Source organism: Carcharodon carcharias, chromosome 18, assembly GCF_017639515.1.
Source record: "Carcharodon carcharias isolate sCarCar2 chromosome 18, sCarCar2.pri, whole genome shotgun sequence".
Taxonomy (NCBI): Eukaryota; Metazoa; Chordata; class Chondrichthyes; order Lamniformes; family Lamnidae; genus Carcharodon; species Carcharodon carcharias.
The window spans coordinates 55,431,895-55,455,075 of NC_054484.1; the positions used below are offsets into that span (position 1 = coordinate 55,431,895).

Sequence of the window (23,181 nt, forward strand, 5' to 3'; positions counted from 1 at the left end):
TATAAAGGATGTAATAGCAGAGCATTTAGAAATACATAACGTAATCAAGCAGAGTCAGCATGGCTTCATGAAGGGGAAATCATGCCTAATAAATTTATTAGAATTCTTTAAGGAGGTAACAAGCAGGATATATAAAGGGGAACCAATAGATGTAATATATTTCGATCCCCCAAAGGCGTTTAATAATGTACTGCATATAAGGCTACTTAATAAGAGCCCATGGTGTTGGGGGTAGTATATTAACATGGATAGAGGGTTGGCTAACTAACAGAAGACAGAGAGTTGGGATAAGGGGGGGGCATTTTTGGAATGGCAATCTGTACCTCATGGAGTGCCACATGGATCAGTGCTGGGGCTTCAATTATTTACAAAATATATTAATGACTTCGATAAGGGAAGTGAATGTACTATCGCCAAGTTTGCGGATGACACAAAAATAGTTGGGAAGGCAAGTGATGAGGGAGGATGACACAAGGAGTCTACAGAGGGATATAGACAGGTTAAGTGAGTGGGTAAAAACTTGGCAGATGGAATATGTGGGAAAATGTGAGGTTATGCACTTTGGCAGGAATAATAGAGGAGCTGAATATTATTTAAATGGAGAACGACTGCAGGAGGCTGCGGCACAGAGGGATTTGGGATTCCTGGAGCAAGAATCCCAAAGTGCTAACATACAAGTTCAACAGGTAATTGGGAAGGCAAATGGAATGTTGGCCTTTATTTCAAAGGGAATGGGATATAAAATTAGGAAAGCCTTGCTAAAACTATACAAGGCACTAGTTAGACCACACCTACAATACTGTGAACAATGTTGGTCCCCTTATCTAAGGAAAGATATACTGGCATTGGAGACAGTCCAGAGAAGACTCATTAGGTTGATTCCAGGTATGGAGGGATTTTCTTATGAGGAGAGGTTGAGTAGGTCGGGCCTGTGCTCATTGGAGTTTAGAAGAATGAGAGGTGACCTTATTGAAACATGTAAGATTCTTAGGGGGCTTGACAGGGTAGAAGCTGAGGGGTTGTTTCCCCTTGTAGGAGAGTCTAGGACCAGAAGGCATAGTCCCAGAGTAAGGGGTGCTCATTTAAAACAAAGATGAGAAGGAATTTCTTCTCTCAGAGGGTAGTCAATCTGTGGAATTATTTACCACAGAGGGCTGTAAAGGTTGGGTTGTTAAGCATATTCAAGGCTGAAACAGACAGGTTTTTAATCAGTAAGGGAATCAAAGGTTATGGGGAAAAGGCAGGAAAGTGAAGTTGAGAATTTTCAGATCAGCCATGATCTCATTGAATGGTGGAGCAGACTCGATGGGCTGAATGGCCTACTTTTGCTCCTACGTCTTCTGGTGTTATGGAAATTGGAAATAAACAGAAAATGCTGGAATTACTCAGCAGGTCTGGCAACATCTGTGGAGGGAGAAACAGAGTTTGCTTTTCAGATCGATGATCTTTCATCAACACTGCTCTGCCAATTGCTGCCAGACTGCAGAGTATTTCCAGGATTTTCTGTTTTATTACCTTCAAACTTGGCCTGGATACCCTTGAAATAACAGAAAGCATTTCAGAAGCAGGATTCTCAGGAAGAACAGCTTCATGGAGTCACTTCAATATTCAAATGCACCAATGGAGATTAGCCAGATACTCAGCTCTCAATGTCCTTTCATTGAGGGTGCACCATGTAGAAGGAAGAGATTAAAAGTACAAGTCTGTGATAATTTAAGAGCAGCAATATCTCATTCAAGTGTACAATGTTCTTACTGGTTGGTTGGGTGGTGGTGGTGGTGGGATAGTGGTGGTGGATGGTGGGGTGGGGGGAGGGAGGGACGGGGGGCAGTCCAGTACGCAAGTCTCAGGGACACAGTTTCACAGGACCAGTTTCATTTTGGACCAAGATAAGGAGGAATTTCTTCAGTCAGAAGGTGGTGAATCTTTGGGATTCTCTACCCCAGGAGGCTTTGGAGGCTCAGTCATTGAGTGTGTTCAAAGCAGAAGCCAATAGATTTCTAGATATCAATGGCATCAAGGGATACAGGGATAGTGCAGGAAGATAGCATTGAGGTACAAGATCAGCCATGACCTTGTTAAATGGCAGAGCAAGCTCAAGGGGCCAAATGGCCTACCGCTGCTCCTATGTTCCTAACCTGAATTTATTTGAGCACTTTTAATGGAGAAAAATATCATTAGGTGCTTCACCTTAGAAATAAGGAATCTGTACAATGATAAGAAGCAGTAGAAACCAATCTTTGAAATTGTTATAATTTGGAAAACTATTATACTGAAAAGTATTTTTTATTACATAGACCTCTGAATTAAGTTTTCCATCTGCATGAGCTTAGTGGTTTTGAGTAGATGAAATGCGAGAATTGTGCTTCCTATTAGTGAGACAAGATACAAATTGTTTTGGAAATACAGATCTTAATGAGGCAACTTAAGATGTAGAAGTGGCCAGCTGAGATAAAAAGATTCTCATTTCTCTGTACAGCAGTTTTATTCTTCCGTACTGAAAGCAATCAGCTATAAGATGGTGCCTCCTTTTTCTGACTGCACACTGATGGATCTATTGCCACACCTCCTCTCCCCCTGTGCAAACTCCTCCCGCTGTGGGGATAGAAGGCTATCTCGTTCTTCATGCTCCTCAGCTTCAGGAGGTTGTAATTTGTTTCTGCATTGTAACATTATGCAGCATGCAGTGAGTGACTATAATTCTCTAGAGACATGCTTGACTGTATTTCAGATCCATTTTTTATATTCTTCTTTTTCAACTATTTGTTCACTTCCTTTGAAATTATCTTACAGTATCTGCTTCAATAGCCACTATGGTTTCCATGTTGCAACAACTCTCTGTGTGAAACAATTTCTGCTAATTCTTTTCATTCTTCCAGTAATGCTCCTCAGTCTATGTCCTTTTGCTTCCCAGTTTACAACCAATGCAAGCAACTGTTCACTAGAATTTCAAAAATGTTTATAATTTTAAAACTCTCTAATAAATACCCCTGTAACCTTCTCTGAAAAAAGAAAGTTACAATATTTCTGGCCTTCCTTCATCACTCAAACCTCACATTTCTGGTAATGTTGTAAGGAACTATTGTTGACGTTATCCATGGTTTTAACAAACTTCCCGTAATGTGACACTCATAAGCACCTGTAAAACTACAACTGCGGAATAATCGTTATACTGCAAAAAATCAATATAATCTCTTTCATTTGCTATGCCTCTCTGTGTAAAGCCCAGAATCTCTTTTTGCTATTTTATAGTTAGCCTGTCTACTCCATAACTTTTCAGACCCCTCTTTTCAAAAAGTAATGAGTCACCTTTAAAATTCAAGGGCCCTGCTTCATCAGTAGTTTGTGCTCAACAATTCCACATTTTAACTACCCTCTCTGTAAAGGCTTTATTTTCTAAGTTTCTCTTTAATTCTTTGTGCAATTACTTTAAATTTGTACCAATTCTTTACTTTGGCACTGACCACTGAAAACAATTAATTAGAGCTTACCATAATCTTGAACATGTCTCTCAGGCCACCGTTTCATCTCATCAACTTTGGTGAAAAGACATAACAGCTAAAGTTTTTATTTATGGTGAAGAGACCTAATATTTAAAGTTTTTATTTACATCAATAACCTTTCATTCCAATTAGCATGTTAGTAAATCAATGCTGTGCTTTCTCCATTGCTTTTAGTATTCTTCCTATAACCAGCCTGATTTTGTAGTAGAAATTACGCATTATTTATGTGGAAATTGGACACTAACACCTAGTGATTGAACACGTGTAGTTAAAAGCAAAAATTAGGTAATTGCTGTCTAGCTGCCCTGTTCCTCCAAAAGTGGGAAAATAATGAAATCTCATCAAGGGACTCAGCATTGAGACCCATGGAATGGTGTGAAGTTGCTGCATTTACTTGATATATAGGAACTAAACTTGCCAGACAAAAAGTTATGGCTTGTTCATTCCAGTCTATTGTACCCTTTTAACTGTATGATAGGCCTTAATAACTGCCGAACAAACTCTTTGGCAATTAACTTTTACAAGTACAGAGCTTCAGATTTTAATTACTGACAGAAATTTTAAAAATGTACATTTTTAAAATATTTTCTGTCTAGTTTATCACTCTATTTTAATCTAATCATCCCCTCTCTTTAATGTGCTTTCTTTCCTGGATATGACATTGAATTCATTATTCTAATTTAATCTTCTGGGTTCACATGCTATTTTGTTCATTAACAATTCTTCAGTCTGATTGGTTAAGGAGATACACAATTACTTGCCTGGTTCACAGCTCCCAAATGTCCTATAGAGAGTGTTGCACTTTCTGTATGCTTGTGCAAAAGCAAATAGAAAGTCAATGGGTGTAGAAAATGCAAGTGTAGTGAATGGCAAGCACCACTTATTTTACTGCTAAGTGCAAAATCCGCCTCAGTGGTACACCCAATACTTGCACAATTCTCAAACTTCAGCCGAATTAAAGCCTTGTACAATTTCAACCTAATTTCCTTACTTATGTTTTCTATACTTCAACATACACAACCAAGGATTCTGTTAGTCTTTTGTTGACTTTATTTGCTTATGTTGCCATGCACCTTCACTGGTCTGGGCACTTACTGTTATGACTGATGCAGTTAGTATAGCTGGGCTATTTAAAAATCCCATCGGGAAACTTTAAACAACTGTCATAATCTACAATTTTAAGTGGTGGGTTTGAGATGCAACTCTAAATTCAGGAATCAGACCACCAGTTCTCGAGAGGTTTTATATGAAACTAAATGAAGTATTTTATTAAATTATAACACATTAAACACATATACATGGCTACAAACTACTACTATCATAACTTTTAACAAATTCCCAAATTAATCTCCGTTAAGGCAACAGCAACCCATAGACTTAACCAAACACCAGGCAGAGCATTTTCACCTTACAAATTCAAAATTAGGTTTTTTTCACTTTGGTTCCAATACAGACAGTGGTAGGCTCACAGCTGCTTTGATGTTACATTGCCTTTGCTCTACATACGCAAAACGGCTGAAGTTATACCAAGCACATCCCACTGAATGTAAATTCTCATTTTATCACCAACCTCTGAACTAAACCTCTCTAACAATAAAATCCCTTTCAGTAGTACCAATTATATTAGTAATATAAACATATTGTTTGGTATCTGCTAGATAGGTGTCACTTTTCACCCCACTTCTTGAATGCTCTATTTAAAAAAATGCAAATGCACTGTATCTCTCTGTTAACATCTCAAAACTAGTACACATCAAAGCACCCAGACTAGCTGGCTTTAATCCAATTAAGACACACCCACAGACTAAACTTCTATTTTAAAAGAAAAATATTTTCCAATAATATTATATATATTAATAGCTTCATGACACACATCAAGGCACTCTGCTTATTTGCTCCACTAAAAAAATCTATCTATTTTTGTGGCCTATTCTTACTTGCAAAATGTATTATTTCATATTTTTCCTCATACTGAATTTCACCCATCTGTTGTCATTTAGCAGCTGTTCCTGCATTCAGTTATATAATCCATAGTAAAGTGTCCAGCAATCCCCATTAGGTGCAGGCAGCATGTGCTGCTTTGGCACCATGCTCTGATTCAAGCATAGTCCAATTTCTCAGCCAGTATTGTTCTGAATATTTATCTTTAATACTGATTTTTTCACATTCTCCTACAGGACTACTTTCATTCATCTCTGTAAAAACTGATGCAGAATGAGTACTGTTCCCTTACTTTCAAGTGCAAGGTGGCCCCCTTAATATCTAAGTGGTCCATTCTTGTGATATGAAAAGCTTTTAAAATATATATTGTGATTACTTGTTATCCTTAGTTTAATGTTCAATCTAAAAGATTAGCTTCATTTCAGTTTCTGTAATTGATATAGTATTAAAGGTGGATAGGAATATTGTTAGGCAATATTTAATACTAAAATAAGTAAGATACCCATGTAGGGAGAGCACATCATTTGAAACTATTTTTGGAATATCTTACAGATTATTTAACTATGGGAAATATATTTTGAAGAAAACCACTAGATGGTTTTTATATCACTTTGATTGTCACAAGTATTTTTAGCACCAAGCTGTGTTGTCAGTCTTATAAATAAATGTGCTTATTAATTTTAGATTGGCCATAACATGGGATGGGCAACAAATACTGGCTTTTCCAACGAGGCCCATAACCCATGAATGAATGAAAAAAAAAATCCAGTGTCACATTATCTCGTTCACAGCAGGTACATTTTAGTTCAGAGTCTGTGTATTGGAAGTTTCCATTTGCTTTGTACAAAAGTAAACACATTGTGAGACATCTTGAACATAACATACTGTTCAGCAATGAGATAAAAGGAATACCTTTGGAAAGGCCTGGATAATGGAAAAGGAAATGACAAGTGACTTATTGCCAGTTCGGTGTATAGCTAATTTTACATGCTTAACTGTTTGCCATGACTTCGGAAAATACAAAGAAAAACATTCCTGTTCAGCTAATTAGCTTGCCCCATTATTTTGTATCTATTCAGGTTTGAAAGATATTTCACACATCTTCCTTCTGCCTGAGCATCAAACATCTTGTGCTGTTGAGAAGTTAGAAGCATAGAACCATAGAAAAGTTACAATGCAGCAAGAGGCCATTGATTCCATTGAGACTGCACCAACTAAAGAGGGAAAAAAAGGATAGCCTGAAATCTTTTTCTGATTATCAGTATTTGGACAAGCATCACACACAAGAAATATTCTTGATCAAAAACAGAATTACCTGGAAAAACTCAGCAGGTCTGGCAGCATCGGCGGAGAAGAAAAGAGTTGACGTTTCGAGTCCTCATGACCCTTCGACAGAACTTGCGTTCGAGTCCAAGAAAGAGTTGAAATATAAGCTGGTTTAAGGTGTGTGTGTGGGGGGCGGAGAGATAGAGAGACAGAGAGGTGGAGGGGGGGGCGGTGTGGTTGTAGGGACAAACAAGCAGTGATAGAAGCAGATCATCAAAAGATGTCAACGACAATAGTACAATAGAACACATAGGTGTTAAAGTTAAAGTTGGTGATATTATCTAAACGAATGTGCTAATTAAGAATGGATGGTAGGGCACTCAAGGTATAGCTCTAGTGGGATTTTTTTTTATATAATGGAAATAGGTGGGAAAAGGAAAATCTTTATAATTTATTGGAAAAAAAAGGGGGAAGAGGGAAACAGAAAGGGGGTGGGGATGGGGGAGGGAGCTTACGACCTAAAGTTGTTGAATTCAATATTCAGTCCGGAAGGCTGTAAAGTCCCTAGTCGGAAGATGAATATTGAATTCAACAACTTTAGGTCGTAAGCTCCCTCCCCCATCCCCACCCCCTTTCTGTTTCCCCCTTCCCCCTTTTTTTTCCCAATAAATTATAAAGATTTTCCCTTTCCCACCTATTTCCATTACATAAAAAAAAACCCACTAGAGCTATACCTTGAGTGCCCTACCATCCATTCTTAATTAGCACATTCGTTTAGATAATATCACCAACTTTAACTTTAACACCTATGTGTTCTATTGTACTATTGTCGTTGACATCTTTTGATGATCTGCTTCTATCACTGCTTGTTTGTCCCTACAACCACACCGCCCCCCTCCACCTCTCCCTCTCTCTATCTCTCCGCCCCCCACACACACACCTTAAACCAGCTTATATTTCAACTCTTTCTTGGACTCGAACGCAAGTTCTGTCGAAGGGTCATGAGGACTCGAAACGTCAACTCTTTTCTTCTCCGCCGATGCTGCCAAACCTGCTGAGTTTTTCCAGGTAATTCTGTTTTTGTTTTGGATTTCCAACATCCGCAGTTTTTTTGTTTTTATATAAATATTCTTGATCGCTCATTGTATATAACATACCTTTTGTTGCCCATGCATCATTATGCAATATCTTACATGTTTCAGTATTAAATGCAGCCTGCCATCCATCTTTCCCAGTCTCTATGCCTTTCAACCATTTGCTTCATTTCAGAAGGCCTTGCCTTCTTACCTAACTTATTACACACAAACTCAATATTTAATTATACATAGAATGTCCCTGTCTCCAGGATTCAAGCCCAATCACTGGAGGAGCTCTACAGGTCACAGATACCTAAGCTAATGACTCCCATTTACAAAAACCCTCTGCTTCATCTTTACCTAATCATCACAACTTTTCCTTTATTTTGTAAGTCTGTATATTTGCTATTGATGCAAGACAAAATTTGATTTATGCTTTCATAACATGATAGCATGACAGAAAAAAATCAGTTTCCAGATGAAAAGTCTGATATTTTAAATATTACACGTGACTTACAGCCACCAAATGAACATGTACTTGTAAACAAAATTTGTGATTTTGATTGCATTAGATTTGAAAAGTGTTCTAATATATTGATATCAACAGTGAGTGACAGTTCCTTGTCTTATTTTTAGACTCTTCATTGCTCCAGTATGGGCCAAGATATTGTATTTGATATCAGTTTATTTGAATGTGCTTTTTAGTCAGTTATCCCATAAGTCTATTACTTATCAAGGTTTGTCCCACATGAGAAAAGAACCAGTCCAATTTATTCATGCTATGCATTTACAGACTGAGATAATATTAATCATAGTTCTTTTATATATATTCATGGCTCCCATTGTCTCTTCAACAAGTTACAAGAGAAAGGATCAACAGTCTTGATTTGCAATATTAGAATATTACCCCCAACAAGTTTTCACCAGCAGTAAATCTAGATGGAGGAAGTTACCTCTTTTTAGAAGGTTTATTTGATGTATTACATTTTTTTTCAAATTACATATCCATACAGAAATGATGCACCATTTTTGTTTCATAAGGTAAAAAGCTTCTGTTGGCTCAGATCCCATTGCTATATGAATTTAGCATTGCCTTAACTCATCCACCATCCAAGCATGTAATGCATTAATCTGTCAGCATAGTTAAAGAACAATTTACAATTTATAGTTCAGAATATTTCTAATCTATGAAGGGGATTCAACTATTTATGCATTCTGTTGTGAATCCATGCTTAATAAAACAAGGCTTTATGCATTTACCGGCTGGAAGCCACTACTTGAATTTTTTAAAAGATTAAAGCCACATTCCAATGACTTGAAAACACAGTCAAAGAGGGATGAACATTTGCACCACTATACGTTCTACATTCTAAAGTCATTGAAATAGTAACAACCTGTCTGCAAAGCCACACCTGGAACAATTATCTTGAAGGAGTATGAATCCCATTAGCAAAGCATCCAGACAATCAACTGGGTGGAGGCAAGCCATTAGACATAATCACTTGGAAATGGGATTCTGGCTATGAGAATCCATCTAATCATGTGAGCTTGGCAACTAGAATCCACTAGCCATGACCATATTTGGGTTACGAGGCAACTGGAGAGAGTGGGTCATGTGACAAGCCTACTAATTCTTTGTGTGTTGAAGATCTTGTTTTCTCTGCAGACCGGCACAAGCAAATAAGACACTGAAGAAACAAAATCCCTTTGTGGGTCTCTCTCTCTCTTTCTTTCCATCTATTCCTACAAGTTCGAAGCCTGTTCTTGATTATCCATGTGCTGCAGACGGAGATTCTAAAAATAACTCAACCTAGTGGCTACTGTCTCCAAAAGAGCAAATAAATTGTCCACCTACATCTTTAAGCCGCTTCAGCGCTGACCCAAGAGGAGCACCAAGTTCAACCCAAAGCCAGCCAAGCCACCAACCTTCAAGAACCGTATATCCCTTTGACTTTACTGGACTTTAAATTACTTAATCTATCCTGCCACTTTGTAATCTATTTGTGAGTGTGTGAACTTCGAGTGTGAGAGTATGTCTACTATGAGTGTGTGTACGAGTGCGAGTACGAGTACAAGTGTGTGCATGTGTGTGTGTGTGAAAGAGAGAAAAAGAAAGTTGGAGCATTTTTACTATTTTTCTTAGGCCTGGTTAAGCACAATAAAAACAGAATTACCTGAAAAAACTCAGCAGGTCTGGCAGCATCGGCGGAAGACCTGCTGAGTTTTTCCAGGTAATTCTGTTTTTGTTTTGGATTTCCAGCATCCGCAGTTTTTTTGTTTTTATATATATAAGCACAATAAATGCTATTTTCTTTTATTTTTAAAAGATTCATGGATGGATATCTGTCGAATTGTGTCTTTTATGGTCACAGCATGTAAAGAGTTAAACATTCATTGAATTGGCAAGCATATCCTTTTAAAAAAATCCTGTTGTAGTCAAACACCAGGGGCAGAACTTTTCGGTGTGGGGGCGGGCCCAATACACCAACACGTAAAATGACGCGAGATGACGTTGGGCATGAGTCCCAATATCGTTGCAATGTTTTGTTCGGCGGGCGCGCACCAGCCAATAGTTAAATGGCCTATTAAGGCCATTAAGGAAGTAATTAATGTAATTGTTAAAGCTGCCCGTCCAACCTTAAGGTTGGCGGGCAGGCATAAAGGCCATCACCTCGCTACTTCTTTACGTCAGGCACCACATTTTAAGTACAGCCATGCTCAATGCTTCCAGGCCAGGATTGCAGCAAAGAAGACTTAACCCCAAAAGACAAGAAGACTGCAGCCGTCGAGTGCACTTTGCATGCGTGGAGGCCCGCTATGATGCCCTCTGCCCCTGCTCTGGCCACAGGAGGGGCAGCAACATTACCATTCTGGTTTGGTAGGTGATGGCAGTGGTGATCAGTGCCAATGCTGCACAGAAGAGGTTGGCCATCCAATGTAGATGGAGGATGAATGATCTCATCTGTGCAGCCAGGGTATGGCAACCATCTCATTACTCTAAACTCACACACTCAAGCCCATCACACATTCATTGGCATCTCACTCACTGCCAGCTCAAGGGGCATCACCACTCAGTCTCTCACACACAAACCCTCATGTGTCCATCTGGCTTCATCTTCTCTGGAGACTGCCTCCTCAGCCCACACCGTATTGAAGCCACTTGCACAGATCAACATGTGCCCCCACACACAGCCTGGGATACCTCCTTCCCCAGTACAGCTCTCATCCTGTAGCCTCCATCCTTGCCTGAGGCCACTTCTCCCCCTTCCCCAAGCAAGACCTTTCCCTGCAGCCATTGGAAAGCCATCTGCCTATGGCTGATCTAGTAGGTAAAGACCCGTCGTGACCCCTCCCAAAAGTGATGTGGAGCTGTCTGTGAAGCCTGGCACTGATGACTGCAAGTGCTGACTGAAGCAAGGTAGGCAAAAACACCTTGAAGTCCTGAGCAAAATGCAGCCCACCAGGTGCATACATTATATATGCTTTTGTGAAACACGCTGGCCGACGTGTTTTCCCAAAAATGTGGGTGGACGGTCAAGCAGGGGGATGAGGCCGGCAGGCTGGCCTTGTAATGATATACTGATGTGTAACAATGAGGTTCCCGACATCTGATGGCAGGGAACGCGGCTTACCATTGGCGGGCAGAGCAGATGATCGCAAACATTTTTAAAAATTCACGGGATGTGGGCTTCACTGGCTGAGCCAGCATTTATTGCCTATCCCTATTTATCCTTGAGAAGATGGTGCTGAGCTGTCTTCTTGAACTGCTGCAGCCCATGTGGTGTTGGTACACCAGAGGTGTGTTAGGAAGGGTGTTCCAGGATTTTGATTCAGCGACACTGAAGGAATGGCGATATATTTCCAAGTCAGGATGGCAAGTGACTTGGAGGGGAACTTCCAGGTGGTGGTGCTCCCAACTATCTGCTGCTCTTGTCCTTCTAGGTGGTAGTGGTTGTGGGTTTGGAAGGTGCTGTCTAAGGAGCCTTGGTAAATTCCTGCAGTGCATCTTTTAGATGGTACACACTGCTGCTACTGTGTGTCAGTGGTGGGGGGACTGAATGTTTGTGGATGTGGTGCCTAATTAAGCGGGCTGCTTTGTTCTGTCAAGCTTCTTGAGTGTTGTGGGAGCTGCACTCATCCAGGCAAGTGGAGAGTATTCCATCACACTCCTGACCTGCGCCTTGTAGATGGTGGACAGGCTTTGGGGAGTCAGGTGGTGAGTTACTCGTCGCACGATTCCTAGCCTCTGACCTGCTCTTGTAGCCATAGTATTTACATGGCTAGTCTAGTTCAGTTTCTGGTCAATGGTAACCCCCCAGGATGTTGATAATGGGGGATTCAGTGATGGTAATGTTATTGAACATCAAGTGACGATGGTTGGATTCTCTCTTGTTAGAGATGGTCATTGCCTGACACTTGAGTGGCATGAATCTTATTTGCCCCTTGTCAGCCCAAGCCTGGATATTGTCCAGGTCCTGCTGCATTTGGACATGGAATGCTTCAGCATCTGAGGAGTCATGAAAGGTGCTGAACATTGTGCAATCAGCAGCAAACAGGTTTCGTGACATCGTGAAACTGATTTTTGGCCGTCTTGCCATATTGTCCACTCACACCACCAAACACACCCAATCCCGGCCGGCATGGAAAATCCCGACCTAGTTCTTTTAAAAACATTTTTATCTCAGTTATTACAAAATGCCGTGTTGTAGCGTTGCTGTCAAATTGTAATCGTTGTGGTTTCATTGCCCCCCCCCCCAACCCCCCCACCCCCCACCCCACATGATGGCATTGATTTCAACATTGATAAAACGGGAGCCACAATCACACCAGTGTACAATTTTGTATTCCACTGAATTTTCCTTTCTAATTTCAGTGCTAACACTGAACCCAACTCAAACGTAAATGTTGAAAAAAGAAACACAAATGCTAGAAATCTGAAATAAGAATTAAAAAATGCTAGAAATGAAAATTTGCTTCTGAAATAGAGAAGGTTCTCAATAACCAATCTTTTTTTCTTTTGAATGTTGAAAGCCCTACTGTGCATTTCTGGAATTTTTTTTGCTTTTAATTAGAATTGATGGGTCTTTACATAACCAACCATAAGTGGATCAAGTTTGATTTTCCAGAATCAAAAAAGAATGCTTAAGCTCATGATGCTAAGCAACAGTCCTGTCCAATGAATTTTAGTTCTATCACTATGCTACCTTCTACTCTGCAGTAGAAGTCTTAGCTGTGTAACTTAGATCTGAAAAAAGGTTGGATTTGGAAGACCAAAACATTCTGATTGCTTTTGTATTGCCCTTAAATGACTAAAAATGACACAGATTTTGCTGATTTGGTCTTGGGAGTCAGTTTATCTGAATACTGACATTATTTAGCCACAAAATTTATCAATTAAAATGGAGTCAGCAGACTTAATTTGATCTGATTCACTACATGAAATTGCAAAAAGAAACATGCAGGCTTGAATTTTAATGCTACTAAACAAAACCATTAACTAATAAAGAAAATGGAAATGCTGCAGGTAAATGCTGTGCAGTACTGTTTTAATTGTTTATGCCAGTAAGACAAGAATCTTGTTCCCTTTTGTAGCTCTTGGGCCCTCATGGGATTATAAAATCAATATAGTAATCTTGCTTGAAGAGCCCATAGGAAATTAAATGTTAGAAGTGGAATTGTCACCAGCTTGCACTGGCTATAGGCAGCACCTGTCTGAGATTGCTATTGAGGCATATTATTGAAACAATGCAGCTGTGTTTTATACCTGATTCATGGGATAAATCAATGCTGTCATTGAGCAAGGAATGGAGCAGCAGGTAATGGTGATACAGTGGTTATAAGAATCATATTAAAAGTGTTAAGACCTGGACAGAGTTCACTCAAACTGAAAAAAATCAATTCAGATTCTGAGTCCATCAAGAGTGATAGAAGAGAAGGCCACAGGGCTGTTTTCTTCTACTCACAAATAATAGGGTGAAGATATGGTGTTTATTAATTAGAAGTAAGGAGTTTATTATCTGTATATCCATGAAAATGCAATGATTTATTTCTATTGTCATTTTATATTGTTTCATTAAATAATCAGCAGCTCTTGTTTCATGTAAAGTATTTTATTTTAGAATGTCAAGGTGCACAGAAGAGTCTGACACCAAATTGGCACAGGGCTTTGTACAGAGTTTGGAAACCATCCATTCCAGTCTTGAAGTGATGGCCAATGACATTATCACATGTGTGGGGCCAAACATGATGTAGCATCTGATAGTCAAAATTTCAGCTTCCAATGCAGCACAAGCAGAATCTGCCCAACATCTGGGCGCAATAGTGCAAGCACAGATTGTGGTCACACAAGATCAGACTGCTACCGTCATGGCTGTGGATACCAGTGCTCAAAAGCAGCTAACAGGGTCTCACAGCAATTTGTCAATCTGTCCTCCAACACATTGCTAGGATTGCTGAGGCACTGCCGTGGGGAAGCAGTAGCGGCTTCCTCTCTCAGGATGGCAGCATTTGTATTCCCATCACAGCTACTCTGCCAAAGCTCTTGCTGTTGGCCAGCACACACTGCTGCTGCTCATCCTGAGATACTGCAATCCAAAGCCAGGCTTACTCGAGCCAGAGTGCCACGAGGTCATCCTGGAAGGTTATCTGCAGCTTGCCAGACTGAAGTCAGCAGCCTTCATAGCATGCTCCAGTCACTGGGATAGAACTTCACTAGAACAAGCAAAGTCACATGCTAAAAAAGGCACAAAGGGGATGCATAGGGCTGATTAGTTGACATGTATGGAATATTGGATGATTTTCCTTATAAAATAGATTTGGAATTTTTAAAAATGTATTTTTACATTTTAGTCTAGCAGATACTATAATAGTCAGTAACAAAGGGAAGATAAGGTGTAGTACTGTTGATGATGGGGAATTGGGGATTGGTTTACTGGTATCACAGCCAGATAAGTCGATTGCCAGCACCCTTACCAGAAAGGAACTATGCTGGTTTCCCCTATCCTTCCAGCTCATTTTCCTTAGTTGGTCAATATATAGCTGTTGCTAAGGGCTGTGTCCTCATTATGTCGAGGTTGTGCAGCTTGCAACAGACCATGATGAACCGAAAACTCCAGGGCTCCTTCAGAGAAGTCTAGGTAGTGAAAGCTTTTTTTATGCACTCCAATGGTCTACTTAATCACATTTTCTTTGACAGCACAGCTTTCGTTATATGTATGTTTCCCATGTGCGGGTTGTACACTACAACTACGTAGGCATGTCAGCAAAGGACAGTCCTTGTCACCCAGCAGCCATCATCTGGTTTGTCATGGTGACTCAAATGCAATGACACAGCAGATTGGCGCAGAATGAAGGCACTATGACTGCTGCCAGACATTGATTTACATGATATGCACACCAACTGGATCTTACATTTCAGAGTTGCAGTTCCCACATGCAGTATCCAGAAACAGATGTGCATGCAGTCCATGGGGAATCTGCAATCCACACCAAGTCACATGCTCACCTTGGCAAGTGAGAGTGAAATGTAGTGGGAGATGTTGCAAATATCACCTGCTCCAGCCTGGAAGGAGGCCACTGTAAGCTCATGTCCACAGACACTGGGAATATCATCCTCATCCTGCTCTGAGGTTGCAGTTGTAGCTGCAGCAGGTGGCAGATCTCAGTGAAGACACCCTTACTAAATCACAGACATTTGACACACTGCTCCTCTCTGAGGTTCTGGTAAGATAATTGATACCTTAACACCCTGGTCACATCTGACCTCCTGCTGCAAACCCTTCACCCATCTCTTCCAGCAGCTTAGCCTCTTCTGTGTCATCTCTGTTCATTCACCCTAATATGCTTCAGATCAAGAGGAATGCATGCTACTTCACCCATATCTGGGAACAAGTGCTTTATGCAGAAGCCTGCAACGTCAGGGCAAAATCTTCTCGTTCATACCACACCATTCCCTGTAGGCTTCAGCAATTTTAAAGAAACAACCAAACACTTCTATAATAGCAGCAAGTGCCAGTGGAAATGGAGCAACAACCAATTGGTAAGTAGCTGATGATCCCTTTAAATAGCACGGGTGAGATGGAGGCAAGGGCTGGTAGGGTAGATGGGAAGTGCCCTTCCTGTTGCTGAATATGTATTCAGTTATGTGTGTTTAAGAGATGGTTAGAGTGTTGATCTCCAAAATGACAGTGCTGGCACTAAATCAGCATTATATCTTAATCACAAACAGAAATACCTGGAAAAACTCAGCAGGTCTGGCAGCATCGGCGGAGAAGAGCAAAGTTGACTTTTCGAGTCCTCATGACCCTTCAACAGAACATAACTTGATTGACACCACAATATGCCTACTTCCAACAGATGTTTCCTGCGTGCCTTGCCACCCTCGCCAAAACAGCACCTGATGTGGCTTGCGCCAGAAGTGTGCGTGCATATTACAAATGCAATTTTAGAGCCAAAACATGCCAAAAAAATCAGACTCTAAGGAGACAAATTTTGTGGCCAATAAATTTACATGCGTTTCCTTAGAAAGGTACATTGAACATTTATTCAAAGATAGCTAATTCTTCAATTTAATTTGCTTCATGATTTGACCTTGTTTAAATTATATTGTGTAGATTCATCAACAACAGCACGAAAACAAAATCCCCCTCAGTTCTGGTGGTGGTAACCAAGAATATTGGAACTACTGGTTTTTCATCTGCCAACAATGATAATATTGATTTCCCACTAATCAATCAATTTTTCACTTGTTTAAGATGCTGCCTAGCATGATATAGAAAGTCAATAGGTGGTTAAGGGGATCAATAAACAGAATGTCCACCAATTGATTTTTCACCTATGCTGGTCACACCTTGGTAGAAATGGCTTAATGCCAGTTACCTGTCTTACTGCAGTCAAATAACTTCACAGTTTACCAGACTACAGGTTTCTAATATCAACAGGATGTTTCTTCAGCTATGTCGTCCTGTGGTTATTGGAAGATATACATGCCAAAGAATATTTATTGTTCATTGTGAGGTGACAATTATATCTCCCAGCAGTCTGTCCATTCACTACTACCAGAAACAAATGGCCGTTGCAAAATGTAGAACCTGCTCAGTGAATATTTGAATTTCATTGCTATGGTAACAAGTGATAAACACCAAACATGGATCATTATAAACTGTCAGGCAAAAAAATAACTGAGGGAAAATCACTGCAGAGTAGTTTAGAATAACCATTCCTTTGACAGGCAATTTAGTTGACTTATTCTTAGTCATATCCACACAGTGTTTTTTGTCCATGAAACACCTGAGTGACATTTCTTGATGCTAGCTACAGCCTTACAGTACTTTTTTTAAAGTTGGCCTCCAAAGACCAGAGTTACTTTCAATAAATATATTGAAAAATGTTAACAAAATCTGAACAGCACTTGTAAGCATGTTATCATGTTGTAAAGCATTTACTGCTATGATTTGTCAGCAGTTCAGTTCTTATTATGCATACGACTACACAGATGGTAAAAGGCAAACTAGACGGCATTTAGTCTTTTATCATGTAGCAATTTATATTTTCTTAAAACACTAAGGTAAACACAGCAGTGTTTTCCAGTCCCTGCAGGCAGTTTTGAAGGTGGAGATGCTCGTAAAATGCAGTGTGTGGCCTGTCCACTGCCTTCTCGTCCACCCCCAACCTGTCTCCCATTTTCCAGGGGGTGCTGGAGGTGTCAGGTGCCCCACCCGCACTTGGGCCTATTGAGGCTCTTAAGTGGCTCTATTAGCCCCTTTTCTGTGGGATTGACTGTAGTCCCAACAGTGGCCAATGCTCGAACCTGGTGCTGCTGGGACTATGGAGCTGCGAGCCAGTCAATTGGCTTACAGCTCTCTAAGGTGGATCTTCCTCCCCAGATGGAGGTGGAAGTCTCACCCTTAGCCAATTCATGCCCCATTGAATGTTAAATGACTGCAGGGCAGCCAGTATCAGCAGGGATGTATTCCCGGCCGATTCTGCAGGCAGTGGGGTAGGAAACTCCACCATCCAAAAAATATTGCCCATAATCATCTTCCTATTCCCTCAGGTACTACACCCTTACAGGGATTTGGCAACCATGGACTTCCATTGGAGTGGTCCATGATAATGCTGGGCAAAGTGCTGTAGTGATTTGACTTCTGCAGTATGGCTGACCAGGAAACTCTCGCTTTAACATCTGCCATCAGGCATATTAGAAGAATTTACAGGCTAATAATCAACCTGTTTGGCCATATAATGAACGCATCTTCTACAATCATCAAATCCTGAAGTGAGACTTGAACTTGAAGCACCTGGCCCAGAGGTAGCGACGCTACCACAACACCATCCCATAAACAACTTACATGCTCTTGGTATATTGTTGCATCTACACTTTCAAGTAGGCTGTAACTGCTTATTTTATTGGATTACTACCTGGAGAACTCTAACACGCAGGAAAACAGTACAGTCATAGTGTTATAGACAACAGTGGAATTGGAGCCCATGCCTCCTCAGGTGCTGCAGCCTGGATGCAACACCTTAGACCACTCAGCCACACTACCACTTAAATTCCATAGTTGCCATGTTGGGAATTGAAGTCACGTCTCCGCAGTGTTCATCTGGCCCTCTGGAAGACTAATCCAGTAATATTACCATTGTGCAGTTGTCCCTCTAAGCACAAGCTTGTTAATCATTCCTACATGAACTTTGTGAATTAGGATTCCTACATTTATCTTTCTTAATATATTATGCAGTGAAGGAATATCATACCTCAGTACACAGGAAAACAATCCACCATCCTGCAGTTCTGTTGGACGAAACCAAATGGAGTCCTCTTCTTTGCTCATTCTAATTCCATCAAATGGTATCGGCTCTTCAAAGTCCCCATGACCGCTACTTTTGTACCACATCAAGCTAAGTCCTGAACTCTGAGCTATGGTGTAGTTTGCCCTGATGTATCCATAAAATAATGCACATTTCACTCGCACTGGTTCCCCCAGTAGAACTTGATACTTCTTGTAGTCCACAGACCAATCTGTGCAGCCATCAGCTGAAATAAAGAAAATATAAATTTAAGCATACATTGCAATTAACATGGCTTATTTTTTCAAATTCACATGCACTTAGCTAAAATATAACTCAAATATGATGTAAATTTATGCTATGTATATAAAAAGTAAATATTATGTAACTCTGTATCATGATGGTAAAATAAAGCTATCTTGGGGCACTGAGTGGCCCTGCTGTTACCAATCGCAGTTCACAGTTTTAATCTAAGCAGTAGAGAAATGTTAAGCCCTTCTTTACCTTATAACGGAATAACTCTACAGCTAGTAAAGGGTTAAGAACATTATTTCACGTCATTTTCCTTTTTAAAAGGTATTCATTCTTGGGATGTGTGTGTCACTGGCAAAGCTGCCATTTATTTCCCATCCCTTGCTGCCTTGAGCAAACAGCTTGCTAGGCCACTTCAGAGGGCACGTAAGAGTCAACCACATTGTATGTGACTAGAGTCACATATTGGCCAGACTGGGTAAGGATGGCAGATTTTCTTCCCTGAAGGTCATTACTGAATCAGTTGAGTTTTATGCAGCTTCTAACAAATAATGCTTGCTGTTAATCAATTAAAGTATTTTTCAGAACATCAGACAGAGAAAATATAAAAACATGATGAATTTTATTAATTTTTAGAAACCAATTATTGCATTTCAATTCACACTCCTCCACCTGGCTGAACTTGTTCTCTCATTGAACGATTTCTCTTTTAACTTGTCTCACTTCCTCCAAATAAAAGGTGTGGCTATGGGTACCCACAGGAGCCCCAGTTATGTCCATCATTTTTGTGGGGTACATGGAATATTCCTTGTTCCAGACCTACTCAGGCCCCCTCCCACAATTTTTTGTCCAGTATCAATAACTATATCAATGCTGCTTCATGCTCTTACCTGGACCTGGAAAAATTTATCCAGTTTGCTTTCAATTTCCACCCCTTCACATGGTCCAGCCCTTTGCTTCCCTTTCTTGACTTCTTTGTCTCTATTTCCGGTGATCGACTGTCTGTCAATATTCATTACAAGCCCACCGACTCCCACAGCTGCCTCGACGACAGCTGCTCAAACCCTGCTTCCTGTAAGAACCCCATTTGTTTCTCCCAGTTTCTCTGTCCCAGTGCATCTGTTCTGAAGGTGCCACCTTCCAAAACTGCTCTTCTGATATGTCTTCCTTTTTCCTGAGCCAAGGCTCCGCCACCCCACCCCCCCCCCACCCCCCACAGCTGTGATTGACCGGACCCTCAAACGAATCTGAGTCATCTCCCGCACCTCTGCCCTCACACTTTCCCCTCCCTCCCAGAACCATGATTGTCCTCATTTTTCACCCCACCAGCCTCCGCATTCAAAGGATCATTCTCCATCATTTCCGCCAACTCCAGCATGATGCCACCACCAAACACATCTTCCCCTCACCCCCGCCACCACCGTCAACATTCCATAGGTACAGTTCCATCCGTGACACCCTGGTCCACTCCCCTATCATGCCCAATACCTCATCCCCTTCCCACAGCACCTTCCCATGCAATCGCAGGGGGTACAACACATCTCTCTTTTACCTCCTCCTTCCTCACCGTCCAAGGCCCCAAACACTCTACCAGCTGAAGCAGCGATTTGCTTGCACCTCTTTTAATTTAATCTAATGTATTCGCTGCTCCCAATGCAATCTCCTCTACACTGAGGAGACTAAACACAGACTGGCTGACTGCTTAGCGGAACACCTTCGCACAGTCTGCAAGCATGACCCTGACCTTCCTGTCGCTTGTCATTTCAACACACCATCTTGCCCTCACGCCCACATTTCTGGTCTTGGCCTCCTACAATGTTCTAGTGAAACCCAATGCAAACTTCCAATTAGGCACTTTACAGCCTCCTGGATGTAACATTGAGTTCAAGAACTTCAGATCATGAACTCTGTCCTCCGTTTTGATATATTTTTCCCCAACCACCACTGCCACCCCCTCCCCACAGGGCCAGTCTATAACTTGTTTTTATGTTTTGCTTTAAGAGAGTGCTGGCCCTTGTTGTGCTATTAATACATTCTGCTATCTGACCATTATGCCTCTATTAGCGCCTGTCTTAGTCTTTAACACTATCAATACCACCCCGCTGTCTTGTGTCCATGATTACCTTGTCAAATCTCTCCTGAGCTCCCACCTATCCCTGACTTTGTATTTTGCTCCAACTGCTCTACCTTAAACAGTATAAAATCCATCACATTTCTACCTCTCTTGAGCTCTGAAGTGTCATTTGAAACGTTCCTCTCTTTGCAGATGCTGCCAGACCTGCTTGCGTTTTTCCAGCATTTTCTGTTTTTATTAAGTTTCAACTATTATAATGTATGTATGTTTTGAAAACTGGTCTTTATCAAGCTGCATTGTCACCTGCTCAATATTCAAGAGCTAATGTATTCAGTGTGAAAGCTAGCACCCCACTGTACAGAATGATTCAGAGCATGAATGGCTTTACGCCTAAAAATTACATTTTCCAGTATTTTCTATAAATGAACTAGATAAGTATGTCAGTAATTACTGGGCTGGAAATATGCTTGGGTCTTTAATGAGATCTAAGTGCAAGGTTGCTGAGGCACACAATAGTTTAGGAACATTGGAATTAGTCAAACAGTTTGAAAATAGCTGGGTGTCTCTGCTGATCAAAAATCTCCATGAGGAATCTTGATTGGAAGGAGTAACTACTACTTGCTGCTGTTGCTATGCTGTTCTTGCTGTAGATATATCCTGACATTTTTAGATGCACATCATTAAATCAGTTCATGAGCATAATGTGATGCCAGAAAGTTTATGCTAGCTGTGTGTCATGTATGGGCAATTCATAAAAGGGACATTAAAATATTACTCCTGGGGATGTTATATATATGTAAAAATTAATGCGGATGATAATGATGCAGTTTCCCTGACCACTCATCATTATGTCAAATTGCCATAGAAACTGTGCTACATTGCTGCTAAAGTGAATAGTAATGTGAACATTTTCTTAGAACCACTCCACAAAAGATGGAAAAAGACATTTTTAATGAACCTTTGCTGTTTATAACACACAAATTGGGAGCAGGAATAGGCCATTTGGCCCCTCGAGCCTGCTTCACCAATCAATAAGATCATGGCTATTGTCCTGTTTTTGGTGGGGTGGTAAGGATTCTTGGGCTATTCAGCTACAAGAGGTGAACAAAGGAACCCCATCTAGTCCCAAATTCATATCCATATAGGCATATTTTCAGTGGGATTGGGGTTTCACTGAAAAATAGTCAGTAAGTTGAAGACTGTTTGAATTCTCCTCACCCATCCCAGTGCATATTAATGGTAATGCATTGGCCTCACTGAGATCAGCTAACTCAATCAGCAATTGAATGTCGGATCTTCCTAGTGTGTACGTGATTTTGCATCTCACCTCCTAAACCAGCTGAGCCATGAGAGAACTTAGTCAATCATAAAATGAGAATCAAATTTTAGATTGTTAATTGTTACATCATTTACATGTCTGTAAATCCAATCCAGATTTGGAAAGCCAGCGGAGGCGTTTTTAGGGTAATATATGCATAGAATCCTCCTTTCCTATTAATAAATCATAAGAAGAAAGTTCCCACCATGTAGAAAGTCATTCTATTTGTGCATATGTGTGCATGCCTGTGTGTGACATTTTCTAAATGCAACTGTTCCATTTGAATTTGTTATTAACATTATACGATATACATCAAGCACAACTGTCTGTGACCCTTTTGTTTTTGCTGGCAAGTTGGCACGGCATAGATGAAGGATTTTTAAAAATATTTATAACAGACACAGAAGAAGTCAACTATAAAGTACAATGTTCCTTAAAGTACAGAGGTTAATTTAAGTATATTAATGGTTTTTTACCTGCCAACTAGTCTGTCAAAATAGTGATGAATCTAGAGAAATATTGCAAAGCATGAGGCAGGACTTGGTTCAGATAAAAGCAAAATACTGCGGATGCTGGAAATCTGAAACAAAAACAGAAAATGCTGGAAAAACTCAGCAGCTCTGAAGAAGACTCATACGGACTCGAAATGTCAATTCTGTTTTTTTTCTCTTCCCAGATGCTATTTAACCTGCTGAGTTTTTCCAGCATTTTCTGTTTTTGTCTCAGAACTTGGTTCAGGTTTGTTTTCAGGCATGAGACTCAAAAGAAAATGAGCATCAGGTCTTATCTTAATATTTCTGGGTGCTTATGCAGTGTCCAGCACTGGCTTGTTGATGTTGAGAATTCCATTTTGGGTTGGCTGCCATGTTGGCAAGTGAGAGTAGGGAGAAGCACACCTGCTCCTCCTGGCTTCACGTTTAAGTTAAATTACAAAAACAATCTTGTCTTTTTCTTGGTGGCTTC

General features: G+C 40.5%; 1 protein-coding gene across 1 annotated transcript in view; it reads right to left on the minus strand.

The window, feature by feature from the left end:
• Positions 1 to 19,609, minus strand: part of il1rapl1b (interleukin 1 receptor accessory protein-like 1b) — an 826,675-nt gene extending 807,066 nt beyond the window's left edge. Inside the window, exons 1-2 of the mRNA XM_041210892.1 lie at positions 19,582 to 19,609; positions 18,542 to 18,821 (exon numbers count right to left, since the gene is read on the minus strand). Of these exons, the coding sequence (XP_041066826.1) occupies positions 18,542 to 18,821; positions 19,582 to 19,609 (308 nt within the window). The remainder of the gene's footprint in view (positions 1 to 18,541; positions 18,822 to 19,581) is intronic.
• Between the last annotated feature and the right edge of the window lie 3,572 nt (positions 19,610 to 23,181).